The sequence below is a fragment of the Aplidium turbinatum genome, chromosome 2, assembly GCF_918807975.1.
Source record: "Aplidium turbinatum chromosome 2, kaAplTurb1.1, whole genome shotgun sequence".
Taxonomy (NCBI): domain Eukaryota; kingdom Metazoa; phylum Chordata; class Ascidiacea; order Aplousobranchia; family Polyclinidae; genus Aplidium; species Aplidium turbinatum.
The window spans coordinates 2,190,044-2,210,523 of record NC_137473.1 but is presented as its reverse complement, the minus strand read 5'-3'; the positions used below and the strand labels follow the sequence as shown (position 1 = coordinate 2,210,523).

At 37.0% G+C, this 20,480-nt stretch overlaps 2 protein-coding genes across 2 annotated transcripts in view; one reads left to right on the top strand and one right to left on the bottom strand.

Annotated features, from left to right (window-relative positions):
- Positions 1-20,480, top strand: part of LOC145765718 (uncharacterized) — a 1,283,504-nt gene that overhangs the window by 248,024 nt on the left and 1,015,000 nt on the right. The window contains exons 6-7 of the mRNA XM_082577542.1: positions 4,184-4,276; positions 5,958-6,128. Coding sequence (XP_082433668.1) covers positions 4,184-4,276; positions 5,958-6,128 — 264 coding nt within the window. The remainder of the gene's footprint in view (positions 1-4,183; positions 4,277-5,957; positions 6,129-20,480) is intronic.
- LOC145764721 (uncharacterized) overlaps positions 1-20,480 on the bottom strand; it is a 79,199-nt gene that overhangs the window by 12,564 nt on the left and 46,155 nt on the right. The window lies entirely within an intron of this gene.

Sequence of the window (20,480 nt, the reverse complement as noted above, 5' to 3'; positions counted from 1 at the left end):
CTGCATTAAAAATGGTAGAATGCTTAATTTAACTTTAAAACAACGTGTTGCTGTTTAGTGTTCAATTGAAGCACCGGGCATCTCTGATATAGCAAAGCTTGTAAAGCAATATTTTGAAAGTAAATAACTTGGCAACCCTGACAACTTCTTGACTGCGAGAATTCCTCACTCTGGATAGGCATATTATTCTTCTTCTTTTAGCTTTACTCCAACTTTAAGTGATGTCGCCAGTGCAAATGGCAGTCTTCCGCATAACTCTTCCAGCAGTATCTTCTTCTTTACTCCAACTACTTTCATATCTTCTGCTGCACAATTTCTTCATCTTCTTTTCGGTCTTCCTCGCTTTCTTTTACAAGGTTCCAATCGTCTCATTCTTCATCCGACATAATCTTCGTCTCTCTTTATGACGTGACAACCATTTAAAGTGTATCCCTCTCAGCTTGTCTTCGAGCTCTCCGACTTACATTCGTTCACTGATGATGTCATTTCTTACCTCCTTGGTCCACGCCAGAAACCATCGCAGTATTTTCATTTCTGCCACTTGCATTTTTCCTTCCTGTGCCGTCGTCAAGGCTACCGCTTGCATTCCATACAAAATTTCTGGTCTGACTATCGTTTCATAGACTTTCCTCTTCAGCTTTTCTGGCACCTTTCTGTCACACATGACTCCTGTCATTTTCTTCGATGCTCCCTGTCCTCCTTGACATCTTCTTGCCACGTTTCTGTCCTTGTTTCGTTCTCATGAACTGCCGAACCAAGATATTTGAACTATTTGGCTTGTTTCACTATTTCTCTTTGTAAAGATTTTTCTGCCTTATTTTCATCATCATTATTTTCTGTTGAAATGTGGAGTTTGAGATATTCTTTTTTTTGCCTGCTTGTTGTCATAATCTTGATGCACCCCGACCGTCACCTCAAATTTCTGAGTGATTCCTATCCTGCACTTTCTCTTAACGTCTTACTTCTTTGGTGCTTGTCTTGGATCAGACGAACATACTTCTCCTTTACTTTATTCATTTGAAGATAGTTCCAAATCTTCTGTCTTGGCACCCGATCATATACCTTCGTTAGGTCGATAAATACGTAATGCACATCGTCTTGTCTCTCTCTGTATTACTCCATCAACTGACGCAACGACACCATTGTATCTGACGGTACTACGACAGTTTATCGAACGACAGTTCATCGAACGACAGTTTATCGAACGACAGTTTATCGAAACGACAGTTTATCGAACGACAATTCATCGAACGACAGTTTATCGAACTACAATTTATCGAATGACACAGGGCCGTAGCCAGACCGCAGAGCAAGGGGGGGCCAACTTTTTTAGGGGGGCCGAAAAAATGTAAATGGGCAAAATCATTATAATTGTAGCTCTTGCTCTTGAATGTTTGGATTTTGCCAAGGTGGGGGGGGGGCGAATTTGTTTTCAGGGCGGGTGCTTCTTCCCGGCATGAATCCAAAATGCTGTTGTAAAATGGTTAATTTTCTAGAAACTTTTTATCAATACTTTATTTTGAAACTTAGATGCACAGTGTTACTTCTCCACTGGCATGCTCTCCGTCTTCATTATCATCATCTGGAAAACATTTTCCTTTTAGGCATTTGTTATATCTTCTTCCTTGACTTCAGTCTTCATCTTCATAGGCATACTTTGCATTCCCTTATTTTGTAATGCCGATCGGTAGGAAATTGTCAGTATTGAAATTTTGAAGAACATTGTGCAAGATCACTTCAAATTGTGAATTGTTTTGTGCATTTTACATTCTAAAATTTTTATTCGTTTTGTTTTGTTACGAATGCATAACTCGTAACTAATAGCTCACATCCCTTAACAGTCTTTCAATTAAATTGCCACGTGTTATGCTTTGTTAGTTCTATGTTGTGTGTTTGTTTTATGCTATGTTTGTGTCTCGGGTTTGTGCTTCTGTCTATCATGCGTAATCTGTTTGGGCACTTCTATTCTGAACATTAGTTTTTTCCTCTTTTAAATTCTCGGCATGTTGTGCTACGTCATCTTTTTAGTTGTCAGTTCTTTTGTGTGCAAGATAAGCAATTGTCCAGATTAGACTATATTTTGTTGCTTTGCTACATGTTTTTTAGTAATCTTTTATAAAGAATGTAATATTGTCTTGGCTTGACAAGTCCAAAAGTGTACAGTTGTTAAAGTCCGTTTCTGTAGGGTTACAATTTGCAATGTCCTTCAAAAATGTTTTGAATATTGTGTTGAAAAACTGAGAAACGTAAAACACATAACGTGTGAAACAAGCTTATTAAGTCATAATCGTAACTGTACTTAGCCGTATATATTTGGACATTTTACCAAGCTTCTAATATTTGCTGAACCATAACTTACTCAAAGTCTAATCAAGTGAGGTTGCCAGTATGACCAGTTGTCACTTTAAAAGTAATTTGTACAATTTTTTTTTGCTTTGTAGGTTCTACAAGAAATTTAAAAAAGCTGCAAAAAGCAGCTTGCAAACAGTATCATCCCAAATATGACGTTGATCTGTCCAGCTTTGACGTTTATCCAGAGGGTTTTCCTGAAATTTATTGTGAAATGTATAAAGTTGATTTTTACGAAGGAAGGTCCATTCCTGACGATGACAAGTACAATCCAAAATGTCAAGGAATTAAATTAACTAAATCTGACCAAGCAGTAACAATCGATCAATTAGTTTCTGATATTCAAACCAACAGGTTTGTGTCAGTAATTGGGTATCCTGGGTCAGGAAAAACAACACTATCGAAACGCCTGGCAAGACGACTTTCTCAAAGTGAAAATGTTCTCGTCCTAAGGAAGCTTTTTATGGACATGAATGACTGCAACAAACAATTTACATTGAAAGAGTTTCTGTTGGGAGATTGCAACTACAACTTAAACGACCAAGAACAGAATTCTGTTTTTGAATGGATGACAGCCAATCCGGAAAACTGCTTCATTATTTTTGATGGATTTGATCAAGTGAGTTGGAACTTGAACGAAAATGTGGAAGAATCCAAATACAATGCTCCAGTTCAATATTGGGAACTTGTTTCGAATCTGTGTCTGAAAAAATTTCTTCAGAATTGTCACTTGATATTCACTTCTCGACCACACGCCATGCTTCATATTCCTGAAAGATGCCAACCCAAACGTACTTACTTCATTCGTGATCTGACGTCTGACAACATGAAAACGTTATTCAACGCCTTAGTCAACGACCAACAACAATCCGAGATTCTTTGGAACGAACTTACAGTAAAAACTCCACATTTAAAGGCAATGTGCCACAACCCTCTGATGCTGCAACTCTACGTGAGAGCATCTCTTGGATCGACACAAATTGATGATATATCCACGATGACCAGAATATTTTATATTGTATTGTTAAATCTTAAAACCTCAGGACACGCTAGAATTTCGATATCAGATGATATTGTCATCAGACTTTCAAAAATCGCTTACAAAGCAACAAAAAGAGGAACCGTCTTAATCAAAGCAGACGATCTTAAAAAAAAAAATCTCTCCAGTCAGAAAGTTCAAGATCTTGTAGTCACTCTATTGGGAGCAAACAGAGAATGTCCACTCCTGGAAGGGCAGCAACGCTTCTATTTTAGTCACCAGACCTTCCAAGAGTACTTCAGCGCTTTATACATCTGTCGTAAAATGTCATTATCCAATTTTAAATCTTTTGTTCAAAATAACTTGCTGGAGGATCACTGGGCTGTTGTTGTACAGTTTACATCAGGACTCCTTTTGGATCCGTTCATAAACAAAGGTTAATTTTTATTTCATCTACAGTTTATTTATCGTACCACTAGCAACAAATCTTATCATAGAGATTTTTTTCATTGTAGTAGGCCAAGTCAAGATATAATTTGTTAACTTTATGAAGAAATCCGTTGTAATAATTGATATTCCTTTCAACAAATTATCATTGGCAATTGGACCCTTGACGTTATTTGTGAACGAGCGCTTAGACAATTGTGTAATTGATTGTGTAATAATATTGCGTAATATTTTTTTGATTTTTTCAATTGCATTTTTTCAATCTTGTGTTTCATAACTTCATGTTAGAAGAGGCACAAGTGTTACACAGCGAGTGCATTGTGGCAATAAACAATATTTGTTTGTTTGTCTGATATAACTAAATAATATATATTGCACAAACAACAAATTATTTTTTCAAATTTACAGATCAATCGAGCACTGCAATGAACCAACGTCCTTCAGTAGAATCTACGTCAGGACTGACGCAACCATCAACTTCGTCTTCACAAATTGCTTCAAGTAGGAATATTGTCTAAATATGTTGTGACTATGTTGTGACAAGGAACGATATACTATATAGTTCTTGTCAGCTACAAGTAAAAGATATTCATCACCTTTGGGAACCCCTAGGCCAAGCGATTGCTCATATGCATCGATATTCACCGATATTTCTCAGCTCTTCCACCACTGCTTCAGAGCAGTGTATTGCATTATGAGGAATGAAATGTGGGCACTGTAGTTTGCAGAATGGGCACTAACATTATTTCAACATTAATAAATTTATTTATTTTGTTTTTACAACATCTTTTTATATCTATCGAGCACTGCGATGAACCAAGGTCCTTCAGATGAGTCTACGTCAACACTGATGCAATCAACATCTCAGACGTCACAAATCGCTTCAAGTAGGAATATTGTTTAGGTCGCTAGATCAGCGGTTCCCAAAGTCTGGCCCAACGTGATTACCTTTATACGTGTTACATAAAATAGTCTACCCATCGACGCTGTTAAAATGGCGAACTTGGCCCTGTGCCGAAAATATTAGTGAGCGCTAGCCTACAGAAGACAAAATCATTATTTGTTTGTTACGTTCTTGGTGGGACCTGTATTGGTGACAATCTTTGCTTCACAACGTCTTACCCACACAGCAGCTCCATTAAGCGCGGTGTACTTCACAGAAGGGGATTATTTGTATATGAGCACTGACTTAATAGCAAGCTGCATCAGATGACGGAATTGTTATCCTCCTGACCGGTGGCCAGTGTCAAATAAGACTTGGCTTGTACTCAACTCATAACAAAAATTGTCATTGCAAGAAGCCAGATATTTGTTCGATGGTTGAAGATTGAAATTAATGAATTAAAATCTAACAAAGCCGACCTGTGTGCCACGTTAAGACAACGTCATTAAGTGCCTTGTCTAAAATATTTCCTGGATTGGAGTTGAACCGACGTCCCTTTGATCTTTGTAAAGTAAAAATATTTCCTGGATGGGAGTTGAACCGACGTCCTTTTGATCTTTGTAAAGTAAAAATATTTCCTGGATGGGAGTTGAACCGACGTCCTTTGATCTTTGTAAAGTAAAAATATTTCCTGGATGGGAGTTGAACTGACGTCATTTTGATCTTTGTAAAGTAAAAGTCATTTGAAATATAATTCCCAGGTAGAAAGTATTGTGCATTTGACGTTGATCCATCTGCAGATGTTGAATCAATGCAAAAAGAGCCAATTGGGTTATCTGGGTTATTACATCATTGTGACACGTCGCCTATCATCACACATCTTCCTTGCAGCTCAGTAGCAAGCTTACCGATCACAATGCTTTAATATGAAAGTTTCTTTGTTACGTGTTGATTAATTGTCATAATCTGGCAGTCTAGTAGAGTTGTTGGCAGCATAAGTAGAGGTTTTGTTTAGGTTAGTTATTCGATAATTTGTGTTTGCAAGTTGTACCAATTTCAGTTCAGTTTAGTTGTTGTTTTATTTCTGACCATCATATCAAAAACTATTCTCACGAAAATAAGATGTTTACAATCATGTCAATCACCAAATAATTGATTTGTATTTGTCGTTTATCTTTTTCATTCCAAAAAAACTGAGCAATAAACATAGTTGGAAAGTGCATCTTGTTATAACCACACCAAAAGCTTTCCCAGGCAACTACAGTATAATATAAGCATATTACAATATATCGTTTTAAGATCTCCCTCAAGATTCCATTCTTCAAGAATCTCAACAACTGACTACACAGTCCAATGCTTCAAATCGACCTCAATCATCATCTCAGGATGCTTTATCTTCAGCTCTACAAGACTCAAAACCTCAACCGTTGAAGCGCAGATTTACATCTTTGAGGAAAAAAACATTTCGAAGTAAAAAATAAATTAAATAATTTAGTTTGAAATTTATTTATTTCACGCAACAAGGAAAGTCTTTTAACTTCATTATATTGAAATTTATGTTAAAATTAAAGTTGATCATATTAACATTTTGCAGACAACTCAACCTCCAAAACGACCAAACAACCTTTAAGAGCATCTACCTCAGCACAAACGCCATCATCTTCCCACCAACCAAGCTCTTCTGGTAATATTATCGCATAACAAATAAATATCCCAATAAACATACTATTGACATATTGTCAGGCTTGGTGGCCGTGTTTAAATGTAGGCCTAATTTGATTTCCGTATAAGAATGTAGGGAGGCATGAATGTAAGAATGTAAGTCTACATCATATGCATGCCTTGAACTTTTGCAGTTTTTCCACTTTTTCCTTTTGCTGGTTGTGTTCCTATTATTATTCCAACATTATCATTAAACGTTGCATTCCGAAGAATATTCCGTTGCAAAGAAGAATATATTGAATTGAATTTTTGTGATGAAGGTTAAGACGTTGAAATATTTCAAAGATTGTTTGTAAGCGCTTCTTTCTCTAACAAGTTAAATATTTTTTGAAACATTAATTGTTCAATTGGTCTCAATTCGTTGCAGCAACTTCATCTTCCCAAAGTTCTTCATTTATGTTTCAACTCAAGTTAAAAACGCAAACATTGGCGGAAAGTGTCAGATCTACAATGCAAAAAAATTTTCTACGTAAGCCTACCGGTAAGTAACAAATTATGCAAATTAAATTAAGAAGCCTAATGGAGACCACAATATCAATGTCAAAATTTCTATCAAATAAAAATAAGCTTTTTGTGTTCTGTAACCGCACGTGGATGAATATAAATAATAGATTAAATATGACAGACAAACAACAATCTAAAGTTGAAGTCATACTTTTATACACTTGTTTCATAGTGACTCCATAACTCGTCTATAATATCGCATGCAGTAGCAGACCTAGAACATTTTTAAGAGGTTGTCGACAAAATGGACAATGTAGAAGTTGAGCTCCAACAATTAAAATAGTGCAGGAGATGGTCTCGGGGCTTACTTAAAAAACAAATGGCAGTTTAACCTTTTTTGGCAGCTTTTTGTGAATTTCAGGCTCATTAATGGGTTTTTCATCAAGACGCACACTTTGTATTTTCCCAAATCTATCAAACAAAAACTAGATTTTCGTACAAGTTTAAGTTTCAAATTGAAGTCACGGTTGAAATTACTTTTTCTTTCCGACCACAAAAGGGCTGCAATAATGTATTTACTAAGTTTTCTTTCAGTGTTTTGTAGTCTCATAGTCAAATTTCAAAAGGCTGAAGTGTCCAAGTCTTTCCCTATGCATAGTATACAAGGCCCATTTTCGCTCCTGCTTCTATAAACACTGATATACTGTAATTAACACTAGAATGCCCAATTTTTTTTACTGCCTAAAACGCCCAACGGTAGTCATTTTTACTACTTTCGATACTTTGAAATAAAACAAACATTTATTATGTTATTTGCTGGTACGTAACTTGTAATTTTCTAATAAAATTTAGATCGACTGTCAACTGGTTCGACTCTCGGGGTGTGCGCTTGAGCAACGCACGTTAAGGACTGCTCTCCATTCAGCGGCATCTAATGGATGGAATAATTCCCCGGCAACAAGACTTCAACAATCGGAAACTTCACTCTGTCAATCTCGGTGACCGGGCCTGCGTCAGTGATTCAAAGCCTCTACGAGTATGTGAAACTGCCGGGATTAAGCTCTCAAAGAAGCTTTCCCAGTCCGAGGATAAAGATTCAATCAATCAATCAACATGTTTATACGAGTTTCACTTGCATGTTGGTGCTACTTGTAGATTTGAAATTGTAGCACTGTGGAATGAAATTTTTTATGCTAACTTCAAATTTATCTCTTGCAGTTTTGTTTTATGTAAATTGTCCACGCTCATAATGACACATACAAATATTTATTTGCTAGCACAATATAGTAGTAATGAAAATGCCAATACAGGTGAACTTGACAATACAATGCACGTTTTGCAGTCACGCTATAGTCTACTAGTGCAGTGCAAGTTTCACATAAAGATCTTTTACAGTGAGTGTACACGCCAACAGAGCGGTTTCTCTTACACAAAATCTTCACTTGACAGAATATGTTCTTCTGTTTTTCGTCTTCATTGCTGGTGGCGAATGATGCTTGTCCTGGAACGCCATTTCGCTTCTGCACTTGTGGCTCAGCCAACTCCTCCGCTGCTCGTACCCCTAGTTTGTTTCATTGTAGGAAGCAACTGTTTTGGGTGTTTTTTTTTGCATTTTTAGCTATTGTAATGTCCTTGTGCATTGTACTAAGTATAAGCACATGTTTTTCACCTTTCCCTGGTACATATGCAGTTAGGGTAGTATCCCCAGATTTATAAAGCTTGAAAGAATGAAGCTCTTCTTTCATCTTTTTAAAAGGTAATGGCACTTCTCTCCTGATTTTGTGTACTGTTCTCAAAAGGCTCGTCTGCTTTCTAGTAGTTGAGTGACTAATTTCAAAGATGTAAAATAATTATCAGCTTTTACATTTCTTCTATTCTATTCTTCTATCTCTATTCTCAGTAGCATTATCAACATCTGGAGAAGGAAGTTCACTTCGTCAAGTGTCAGGTGCCAACTCAATATTCTGATCTATTTCCTCTTCATTGTGACTCACATTTGCAGCAGAATCAGTATCATCTATCACCTGAAGAGCTTCGGTTGCTTCAGGTTGATTTTGGCGTCGTTGAATCCGACGTCGTTTAGGAGGGTGAACAGGTAAACGAGAGCCAGAATTAAAACTCCATGATGAGTTTTGGTCAGATTCGTCACTGGAAGTAAAATCTAAATGTAGCTCAGGAATATATGAGTCGTCAAATTCAGACGACTCATATACACCGTTTTTACACTCAGATACGTCATCAGGAATATTATGCAAATATTCAAGAACTTCATCTCTTTCAAAACGTTTTCTTCTCGATATAACTGTATTGCACTAGACTGTATACTGCTGCTTGGTTAGGAAAATACAAAATGAATGAAAAAGAGATAGCCAGTACTTTGGGACATAAACAGAAAAACTGAGCAGTCGAATAGAGAAAAATATCTGGTGATAATGGCTACTGCCACAAGAACTTAGCAAGTAGTCAAAATGACTACATTGGGCATTGAATAAAATTTGGGCCATATGCCCTCAAACAAATAAATTTCAAAGTGTTAATTCGAAATCCAACTAAGTTCACCGATTGATTAAAAGTCACTGCTGGACAGTGACCTGGAAATAAAAGAAAAAAGATTTGCGAACTTAACATCTTCAAGCAGTCATTTTGACTACTGTGGGCATTCTAGTGTTAAGAAATATGAGGTTGAATGAGCAAAGCGATAAAAAACATTTACAAAGTTAAATATCTGTTGTATTTTTAGACATATATAATAAAAATGAAGTAAGTAAGGTCGCAGTGACAAATAAACTGTCGACATACAAAACGTAGTGATAATAATTATAGCCAACCAAGTAAGTGAAAATCCATTTACCTCTTGATACTTACTTAATAATAATAATGTTATGGTTTTATTTATTGTCGCTCTACAACAGCTAAGGTCTTTTAGCGACAGGGCTCATTTTAATTTATATCAGGTTTACGATGTTATCACATGATCACCCGACTCATTCTCACTGCGCTATGCAGGATAGAACACAATCGGTACCGTTTATAAAGTATTCGGTTTGACCCGACCTGGAATCGATCTCAGATCTACCAGCACCAGAGCCGAAGGCGAAACCACTCGGCCACTGAGCTGGTTTGATATAACTGAGTGTACAGAAACAACGCAATATATAGCAAGAAAGAATCGCAAGGCATGCAACTGAGAAACGTGGTACAGAACGCTAATTGATTATCACGCGCAGTGCGGTGATAACACTGGTCTACAAATTTCAACTTTTTTTTTCAGGTTTGGGTTTTGACAACTGTTTTGGCTAATTTTGGGGCGCTGAATCCGAAAATGAACTCAGATTTTCTCTATCACATCAAGTTTTCTTTCTATCGTTGCCATTATTTTATGAAATTGACCAATTTTTACCCTTTTTAGTGCAGTAAAATGTCAAATATAATTATTTTCTGACAGCTATAAACTTTCAAACATAGAGATATTTTTACACTAAATTCATAAATTGGTTCAGATTTCCTCTAAAATAAAAAAAATTCCTGTTATGATAATCGTAATAGGACATAGTGGAGATTGGTAGCGTTGAGTTTTTCCATGATGGCTTGAACTCCCTGTCTTGGCTTCTCAGGCGTTATCTGTGAGTCAGCTGCTATCTCTGTGCACTGTGCAGATGGAATATCGTAGGAAGACAGCTGGTGGGAGTAGATTTGACTTAGTAATAAATTCTTGCTTATTTATTTAGATTTATTTAGAAGTTTCATAAAGCACATGTACATTGTACAGACCAACATCAGAGTTCAAGCTGAAAAGTGGTTTGTAGAAGGAAAAGGTATTTTCATACTTTATAAGTTTGAGTTCAAGTCGGTTAGAGTTTTTGGTTTAGTGGTGTTTCTGTGGAAAAACTTGCTCTTAAAAAACTAACAAAGAAAGGTTATATTTGATCTCAAGCTATGTCTGCTTCCAGCAAAAGAAGAAAATGTTGTAATGACCGGATATATTTTGTTACATTTGTGGATGCTTCATGTTGAAGTCTCAACAATGCAATATTACCACGTTTGTAAAAAGGGCATATCTTGCTTGCTTTCAAGTCAAGTTGGGGGACTAGGACAAAAGCTGGGCTCCTCATAAATTGTGCAAGACTTGCGTTGAATGTCTGAGAAGTTGGTCGCAAGGAAAATGTTCACAAATGAAATTTGGAATACCCATGATTTGGCGAGAGCAACGAAATCATGTTGACGATTGTTATTTTTGTCTTGTTAGTGTGAAAGGGTATAACAAAAAGAGTAAACATCGTTTGAAATATCCAAATCTGGATTCGGCATTGCGGCCAGTTCCTCACAGTGATGAAAAGCCACTGCCAGTATTTACATCACTTCCAGAACTACACGAAGAGGCTATTTCTTCTTCAGAAACATCGTTTAGTGAAAGAGAAAGTGAAATTTTTCAACTAGCACCCGAGGATCTGTCAGACAAGCCTTCCCAGTTTAATCAGATGGAATTAAATGATTTAGTGAGAGATTTGTATTTGCCTAAGCAATCTGCGGAGTTATTGGCATCAAGGCTACAGAAAAGGAAACTTCTCAAAGCTGGTACAAGCGTGACGTTTTATCGCAAACGAGAAGAAGAACTGCTTCCATATTTTGCTTCCCACAATGATTTCGTTTATTGCAACAATATAGAAAGGCTTCTTCTAGAAATGGGATTACCACAGTATGATGCAGACGAATGGAGACTTTTCATTGATAGCTCCAAACGAAGTTTGAAGTGTGTTCTACTTCACAATGGTAACGTGTACGGTTCTATTCCGATAGGACATTCGGTGACAATGAAAGAAGAGTATCAGAACATCAAAACCGTTCTTGAAAAGTTAAAGTACCATGAGCATGGTTGACTCATCTGTGTAGATTTAAAAATGGTGAACTTTTTGCTGGGGCAACAAAGTGGCTACACCAAATATCCATGTTTCCTATGCTACTGGGACAGCAGGGCCAAGGATCAGCACTGGAACAAAGAAGAGTGGCCTCCAAGGCTCACCTTGACACCTGGAGACAAAAATACCATACGTGATCAGTTAGTTGATATTAAAAAGATCCTCTTGCCTTCTCTTCACATCAAACTTGGTCTCATGAAACAATATGTAAAAACTTTGGATCATGAAGGAGAGTGTTTTAAGTATATTATATGTTATGCTTTTCCTGGTCTCAGTGAAGAGAAAAAAAGAGCTGGGATTTTCAATGGACCACAAATCAGGCAATTGTTAAAGGATGAAAATTTTGTAAAATCAATGTTGCCATTCGAGGCTAGAGCTTGGAATGCTTTCGGTGCTGTTGTGAGAAATTTTTTGGGAAAAACAAAAGCAGAAAATTATAAAGATCTCTTAAGGGAGCTACTGCTTAGTTTTGAAGATTTAAGATGCAGGATGAGTATCAAAGTTCACTATTTGAAGAGCCATGCGGATGAGTTTCCAGAAAACCTTGGGAAAGTTAGTGAAGAACAGGGTGAATGTTTCCACCTGGCATGGCCACCTAAATTACGGCCTGATTTGTCACATTTTGCAGAAATTTCCAGGTTTTTCTAACTTTGGACAAACGTTTAAATAAATTTGTCTGAAAATTATATTTTGTGCTTTCTTTACTGTTTTCCCCAGATGATAAAATAGGTTTTAACATTCTCACATGTTGAAAAACAAAGAAAATTTGATTTTGAAGATTTTAGTCAGACTGTTAATTTTCAATAACAGTCTGATTTTGCGTTTTTCAACTTACTTTTTCTCATTTGCTATTGCTTCCCCAAGGCAACAAAAAAGTTTTATGTCATTAGGAAACCGCAAAAAGTAAAAACATCTCAAAAAATGTCAGTTAAGCACTAGCAGTAGCTGTAATCAAAATCTGCAAAATGTGACAAATCAGGCCACATCTCCAGGTAGCCATGCACCTGGATATTAAAATTATGGAGGAACGTTACCAAGGTCGGTGGGATTGTCATATGATGGCCGACTGTTGCTGGAGTTTTAAAAGAGAATTTCCAGATGCTGCTCATAAAAGAAAGTCCCTCAAAAGAGCATTTTTAAGCTTATAAGTGAAGAGTTCATATTTTATGAAAGCTTTTTTTTGACTGTTTTTGAACTCGCCCTGCCCAAGTCCCTTTGAGTCAATCTTTATTTTGACACTTTGCTATTTCTGTGTGTGTCTTCAGAATTTCTGCACTCCATTGGAATGTCTATGTGCATATCGTGTGAATTGTGGGCTATAATTCAGATAATACCTTTTCACTGTCCTATTAACATGTTCGTCAGCATAATGTAGCGTTTGATGTTATTATGGTTGCTCTTTTGCATGCCTATTTTTTATTCCAAGGCATGAAATTTTAATAAAGACAACGCAAATTTGTGTGAATATAAAATAGAATGCTTGTTTGCTAATTAAAGCTAGATTATTGCAGGTAAAACAGTGTTTATTGCATCAGAATTTTTTGTTTTGACAACAGAGGGGGGGCAAAAATTGATTTTTTTCAAAAATTAGGGATATTTCATATCTCAAAAACGTAATGTGATAGAAAAAATCTGAGTTCATTTTCGGATTCAGCGCCCCAAAATTAGCTAAAATGAGTTGTCAAAACCCAAACCTGAACTTTTGTGTAGACCAGTGATAATCAATTCCAACGTCTGTACCAGAAAACGCTGAAGGTGATTATGCAGTGACGCTGGTCACGGGTTACATAATATCGACGTACATTAAATGGTGACTACAACATAAAGGAAGAAAATTTACATACTTTGCTCGATTTTTTTTTTATGGAGTAGTACGTGACCAAACGCCTCCCTACATTCTTTATTGCCCACAAGCTCATTGAACAAAACTTAAATAACTGAAAATGTTAACAGAATTAAATTGCCTTTGAACGTGATTTAGCAAGGTTACGATAATTGGAACTCTATTAAAATCATCACGCATTGAAGCAACTTTGCCATAACTTTTTAAAGATCATTAAACGTAAAGCGGTTTGCGACGCTGACAAAGAACAAATAACCAAACGTAATTATTTGAAGTCGAAATAATAAACCAAACATTGTTATTACACTCAGCGTCAAACATAGATTGCAAAGGTAATGTATTTGAATCATCTCAAAGGCCGCATTATAGGATTTAATTGAGTGATTGTGGAATCTTTATCTGCAATCTGAGAAAGTTTCTTTGAGAGCTCAATCCTGGCAGTTTCATACACTAGTAGAGGCTTTGAACCACTGACCCATGACCGGTCACCAAGTTTGACAAAAACTGTTGTTTGTCAAGTATTCCATTCACATAGTGTCACTGAATGGAGAGCTGTCCTTCATATGCGTTGCTCAACCGCACACCCTGAGAGTCGAACCAGCTATGTTTGATCTTGCGGTTTCTTCGTACACTTAGTCGACGCTGAACCAACTGAGCTATCGAGCTGACAGTTTTGCAGCCGTGTGTCATACAAACCTGTTCTGCATTGTTGAGGCATATTAGAACAAATCATAAAATGCGGAATATTCACCAGTAGATCATCTGGAAATTTATTGAAGCAAACTTCTATGAAGATGCATTTGCAATTTGGTAACATTTGTTTTATTTTAATAATATTGGATAATTTGATTAGGAGTTAAAATAAATGGAAATACTGTAGTCCTGCTACCTTATCAAAATGACGTTTACAAGGCATAATTTTAATGACAAGTTTTTATATTTTAGACGAAAAAATGCAGAAAAGACAACTATTTGTTAAGGAATTGCTGAAAGAAACCAGGAAATTTGCTGCAGGTAAGTAAAAGTAGGCTAAAGTTAATCTAAAACTTCAATACAATGAGCATCAAAAAGATTACAAGTTTCAAAACATGTAAGTGCAGTAGCCACAAGTTTCCAGAATTTTTTATTTAACGCGAACGTTAAAACGTGCTTGTGACTGAAGTAAGTTATTAGGTTGAAAAAAATTTGGCACGGTCGCAACACCTTCAGAAAAATTTAAGATATAAAGAGAAAATAAAAAAAGAAAATGTTACAAAAAAAATAAACAACATGTATTTAGGCTATAGCTTTATTAGCCCAAATAGCTTTAGCTGATATATTTAAGATTTGTATGGACAGTTGCTTTGAAGATCGGCCTTGGTGCGTTATCAAGAGTGCTGATGGTCGTGAGGGGAAAACGTCTTGATGCGTTTAGCTCATAGCAAAGAAGAGCAAGGCAGGCAAAGAAAACCCCACAATCAATTGTATCTCAGCTAGCTTAGAAAATAGAGCATTTGTTTTGTGCAAAAGGAATAGTCGTATCTTGAATTTCTGAAAATGAGATAAAATAAGGACACAATTCTAAAATAAGGTTACTTCTTAGAAATGAAGACACTAATATTTCTAAGGTGTAGCCTAGTACTTCAAATTTAGGACAAATCTTAAAAATAAGTGCGATATGGAAGCCTTTTCTGTAGCCCTTGATTTTTTTCAAACATATAAATGAATAGTAGTGTACGCTGCTCTAAAGAACAATGTTTATAGCTTCTTTAAGAGCTATGGCATGGACTTCTAAATAGTAGAATCTGGACTGGAAACTCAGTGGACAACAGTAGGCCAAACAGTTGGTACAACAGTTGGCCAACAGTGGGCCAACAGGGTTAGTTACTTGGCTGTTGGCCCACTGTTGGCCAACTGTTGTACTAACTATTTGGCGTACTGTTGTCCACTGCGTTTCCAGTCCAGATTCTACTATTTAGAAGTCCATGGCTATGGACTATGGCCTACTGAACTGGGAGAACGTTAAATTTTTTCTTAAAACATCAAATGCAATATTTATGACATAAAATCTAAAAAAGGTTTAACTTTAACAAACCTCAATCAAGAATCAAAACAATAAATTTCGGACACTAGTTGCTACTGTGGGTAAATATTTTTTTTTTTGCGCAACACCTCGCAGAAATCCCGCGCAAAGCTGCAGACGACAATTTTTGTGGTTGTTATAAGAGTTGCCAACATTGTAGTCTAATCGTTAGCTTAATCTTACCTTTTTAAAATATGGACGTATTTTTAAAACTTACAAGTAAATCTTTAATTTTAGTTGATTTTCAGTAAAACCTGAAATTATGGTGTTTTTTTTTCGAACTAGTTTAACTTTACAAATATATTCTGCTGCTTGTTGCGTTAATTTATTTTTTCAATTTAATTTTGTTTGGCAACCTTGCAAAAAAAGTCCCGCCCAAATTTGAAAGCGACAGCCATTTTGTTTTCAGTCGTTGAAGAGAAAGGAGCAGTTTTGATGCAGTGGCAGCAAGAAATAGTTGGTTCAGCTTTCAATTCTGTCATCATTCTGCTTGGTTTCATCAGACAAATGTTTTAAAGTTTGTTTCTGTCCGTGTCTTCTGAGTTTGAAGAAAGCAGCAGCAAGAAATGGCTGATTGGGAAATTTCATGATCAAGTTCTAAAGTTCTTCGAAGATTTATTGAAAAAGAAATCAAAGTTTATTTTAATTTGCAAGCTCTGGTTAGTTTAATGTTTTAACAAAAGTCTAGTTTCCACCTGCAAAGCTAGCCCAAGTATTTTGTCTTAATTTGATAAAACTTCGAAGCCGTTGAAGACAAAACTTGTGATTTTGTGACCAGCTCACAAAAGTCTACTCAGGTTATTTTCAAATTAGAATTTTGACTCAAACCTGAAAGTTTTGTTCAAAATAGTTTGTTTATATTTTTATTTGCGATATAAATGAATTAATGTTTTGTTTTTTAGTAAACAACTTGTGTTCAATGTTTGTTTATTTTATGGTTAGAACCAAACTGTGGTTTTAGATTAAAACCTGGTTAGCCGAGCTAATATTGATTGATATTATTCCTGCATTGTTAGATCACTATGATCGTCACCCCATCATCGCCATCACAAAGATTCTGCGGGAAGGCAATGACTCAGAAGTGACAGTCACAGCAGGAAGTCATTTTGATGGAGGGAGGATAGTGATGGATAACTCCGACACTCAGAATGACATCCATGCAGTGACGTCATTCCTCAAGTCGATGCCGACGCGACTTGGATTGCTTTCTCTGTTCGAATGCGAAATGAATTCCAATGAATTCCGTCCATGGAAGGAGGCGATCAAATTGATGCCTGGATCCGTGAGTCATGTTTAACTTTTATAACCAACACATTGATTCATGGTCAGTTGTTACGTTGATTCAACGTCGCATTACGTTGTTTTAACGTCTCAGTTTCACAAAGTAAGTTCTAGTTTCCAATTTTAATCATTTTCTAACAATTCTTGTAAACATAAAATAAATATAAATTCAAGACAAATGTACGACTAGTCCAATTGATGTCAAGTTATCTTGTTGTGTATCGCGATTTCGAATAATAAATTAAATTCACTTGACATCAATTGGACTAGTCGTACATTTGTCTTGAATTTATAATTATTTGGCAGTGCATCCTATGGATCCGTAATTGGGCCTCTCTCTTGCATCAGCTTGCTGGGCGTGCAGTTGTTCTCTTGCGTTATATTGCCTTTTTCATTATTTTTGCATAAAATAAATAAACAAAAAGTCACAACATAAATAAATTGTTTATGTTTAATTGTTGCGTCATAATTGATTTGTGTTTAGATTGTTCGGGTGAGTATCTATGGCAACCTCCTATCTATCGATGACGTCATCGAAGTGTTGCACAAGATTGAGGAGGAAGTTGTGATGTGGGGATCCCTCGATGATGGAGATGGGAGGTTGGGGAGAAATCCGAACATGGAGGAAAGGTCCAAGCTACAAGAAGCATTGGATCGGTCGGACAATAAAGTGAGAGTTGTTTATGTTGTATCAACGTTATAACAATTAATTGTGTCAACATTAAATCAACGTCAATTATTCGTTTTGTCTTTTACAGAAGTTGAAGATCAATGTTGCCGGTGTCATTTACCTCACGCACAAGGATCGTTGATGTTTTTATTTATTTGTTGATGTTTATAATAAAATTATGTTATCCAGTGATTTTGTTTGGTTGAGTTAAAAATACAACAACAAACTGTTTGTTTACATCAGGTGACGTAACATGAACAAAAATGTTTATAATATTATCAAACCAAGGTTTGTTTATGTTTTTCAACATGAGGTCGATAAACATCAACAAAAGTAAGTTTGTTTATTTAACTTATTCATTTTTATGAAATAATTTCAATGAAGAATTCAAATTAAATTACTTGTTAACAGATTTGCCAAATGAGATTTTTTTTTAATTTCAATAAGAGTTGTATCTAAAAGTAACCTTCGAAATGAGCCACATTGGAGGCGACGACAAATCAGTATATTTGTTAAAAGTGTTGCCAGGTTGAACTACAGTAGAACTCGGTTAATCCGGATTCGATTTGACCTGCGATTCCATCTGGATTAGGCGAAGATCCGGATTAACTGATGACGGTTCTATCAAGTCTTGTTCATTTGTACTTCCAGTTTTATCCGGATTAGGCGAAGATCCGGATTAACCGAGTTCTACTGTACTTTTTTTTAAACTAGAGACTTGCAAGCGTTTCCTCTAAATACCTGTTGTCAGGGTTGCCTATTCGATTCGGACTAGTTTTATCAATTAAACTTTTGTTTACGGTGAGGGTAACATTAGCGCGCTGTTGCCAAGAGGTACAGTTAAATACTTATTGTCAGGGTTGCCAATTTCAATCGGTCTAGTTTTGCCGATTAAGATGAGGGTAAACATGATGCAATAACCATTTAAAATGTTTGCTAATCCCTAAAAGTGCCGACATTGCCTGACAAGTTGTAAGAGTTGCCAGTTTTGCAATTTTTGTTGCAAAATTGGACTACGATACTTTAACTTCGTTGTCACAGAAAAATTATGCCAGCTACGAGTTGTGGTATTGTTGAATTCTTTGTTTTTTTTTTATTTAGAACCGACTTTTAATAGATGAATACTAGTTTTGCTTGAAAACATCCTGCAACACTGACAATCGGTATTTAGAGGTAGTAACCCTCTTTTGAGTAGATTTTAAAACGGATATCCTTAAATGTGTAACGAAAGAAAAATGTTTGCATCACAATTTCTGCAACAAATTACACAGCCTATCGTAAGACTTAAACACGCCACAAGAACCAAACAACTTGCGGCTCGCTAGCCAGGCTATAAAGTGAAACGACACGGTAACATAAAGCACAGTTTTGCCTCGTTATGTATACGTAACTAAAAAAGCAACTAGTAATTAAAAGGGAGGCACAATAGCTAAAGGCATTTGTGCACCTTCCAGTTCATAAGGCGAGACTACATCTTACGAGAGCTCGAATATTACGCCAGATGAAAGACTCTGTTGGTGAGTCACTGGTTCGTCGTCGTCTGAGCTTCTGGGGCCGAGAGTCTATCCTTTTACCACCCCAGATTTACGATGTTCCCGGACTACACTGGAAGGCTGCTAGAGAGCAGCCAGTCTTTAGTTTCATCATCCATGACGTGCAGACCTTCCACTCCGTTAAGTGGCTTGAAGATGGTACAGTCATTGATGATGTGGTCTGCGGTCTGTTCCTCGGCACCACATTCACAGGAGGAGGAAGAAGCCATTCCCCATTGGTGCATGGTTGATCGGAAAAGGCCGACGCCCGTACGGAGACGGTTGAGGCGCACCCATGCCTGTCTCTGTAGTGTCGGGCCGATGGGGCGTGTGTCGGCGTCGGGGATGAATGAATGGAGTCTGGTGGTGCTTGACCTCCATTCAGAATTCCATTTATGGTCCGCCCAAGTAGCCGCAGAGATGTCTTGTTCATCAGCTTCGTTGATCAGAAGCCGAGCGGCTGGCACGAATGGGTGTCTTGATTTCAGTCGGCGGGGGTGCCCGTTTGGGAAGGCAGAGATCTTGTGGTGGAGAAGATGATTAGGCTCCAGTGCCCGTCGACCGAGGGACAGAGTGGCTTCTTCGCGACGAAGCTCAGCAGGTTGGATGCCAGCGAGAATGGGGAGATTGTCCAATGGTGTGGGACGCAGGCATCCGGTCACTGTGCGCACTGGTTAAAGAGTCACTGGTTAAAGATGGATACGACCTGGGATGACTTTGATCGCAATCACCTCAAGAACAAACATCCACGTTGGAAAGATGTTAATTTGATAAAACTTCGAAGCCGTTGAAGACAAAACTTGTGATTTTGTGACCAGCTAACAAAAGTCTACTCAGGTTATTTCCAAATTAGACTTTCACTCAAACCTGAAGGTTTTGTTCAAAACAATTTGTTTATATTTTTGTTTGCGATATAAATGAATTAATGTTTTGTTGTTTAATAAACAACTTGTGTTCAATGTTTGTTTATTTTATGGTTAGAACCAAACTGTGGTTTTAGACTACAACCTGGTTAGCCGAGCTAATAATGATTGATATTATTCCTGCATTGTTAGATCACTATGATGGTCGCTCCATCATCGGCATCTCAAAGATCCTGTGGGAAGGCAACGACTTGGAAGTGACAGTCACAGCAGGAAGTCATTTTGATGGAGATGGTGGATACATTTGATCGGATTGGATACATTTGGATACATTTGATCAATTTGGTGGATACAGATGATCGACTCCGACACTCAGAATGACATCCAGCGTAGCCGTCGGCTGCGTAGCCGAGTGGTGAGAACGTCTGCGCGACGTTCGAAAGGACGTGGGTTCGACACCGCTCCAGAGCACGCGGCTGTGTCTCGGCG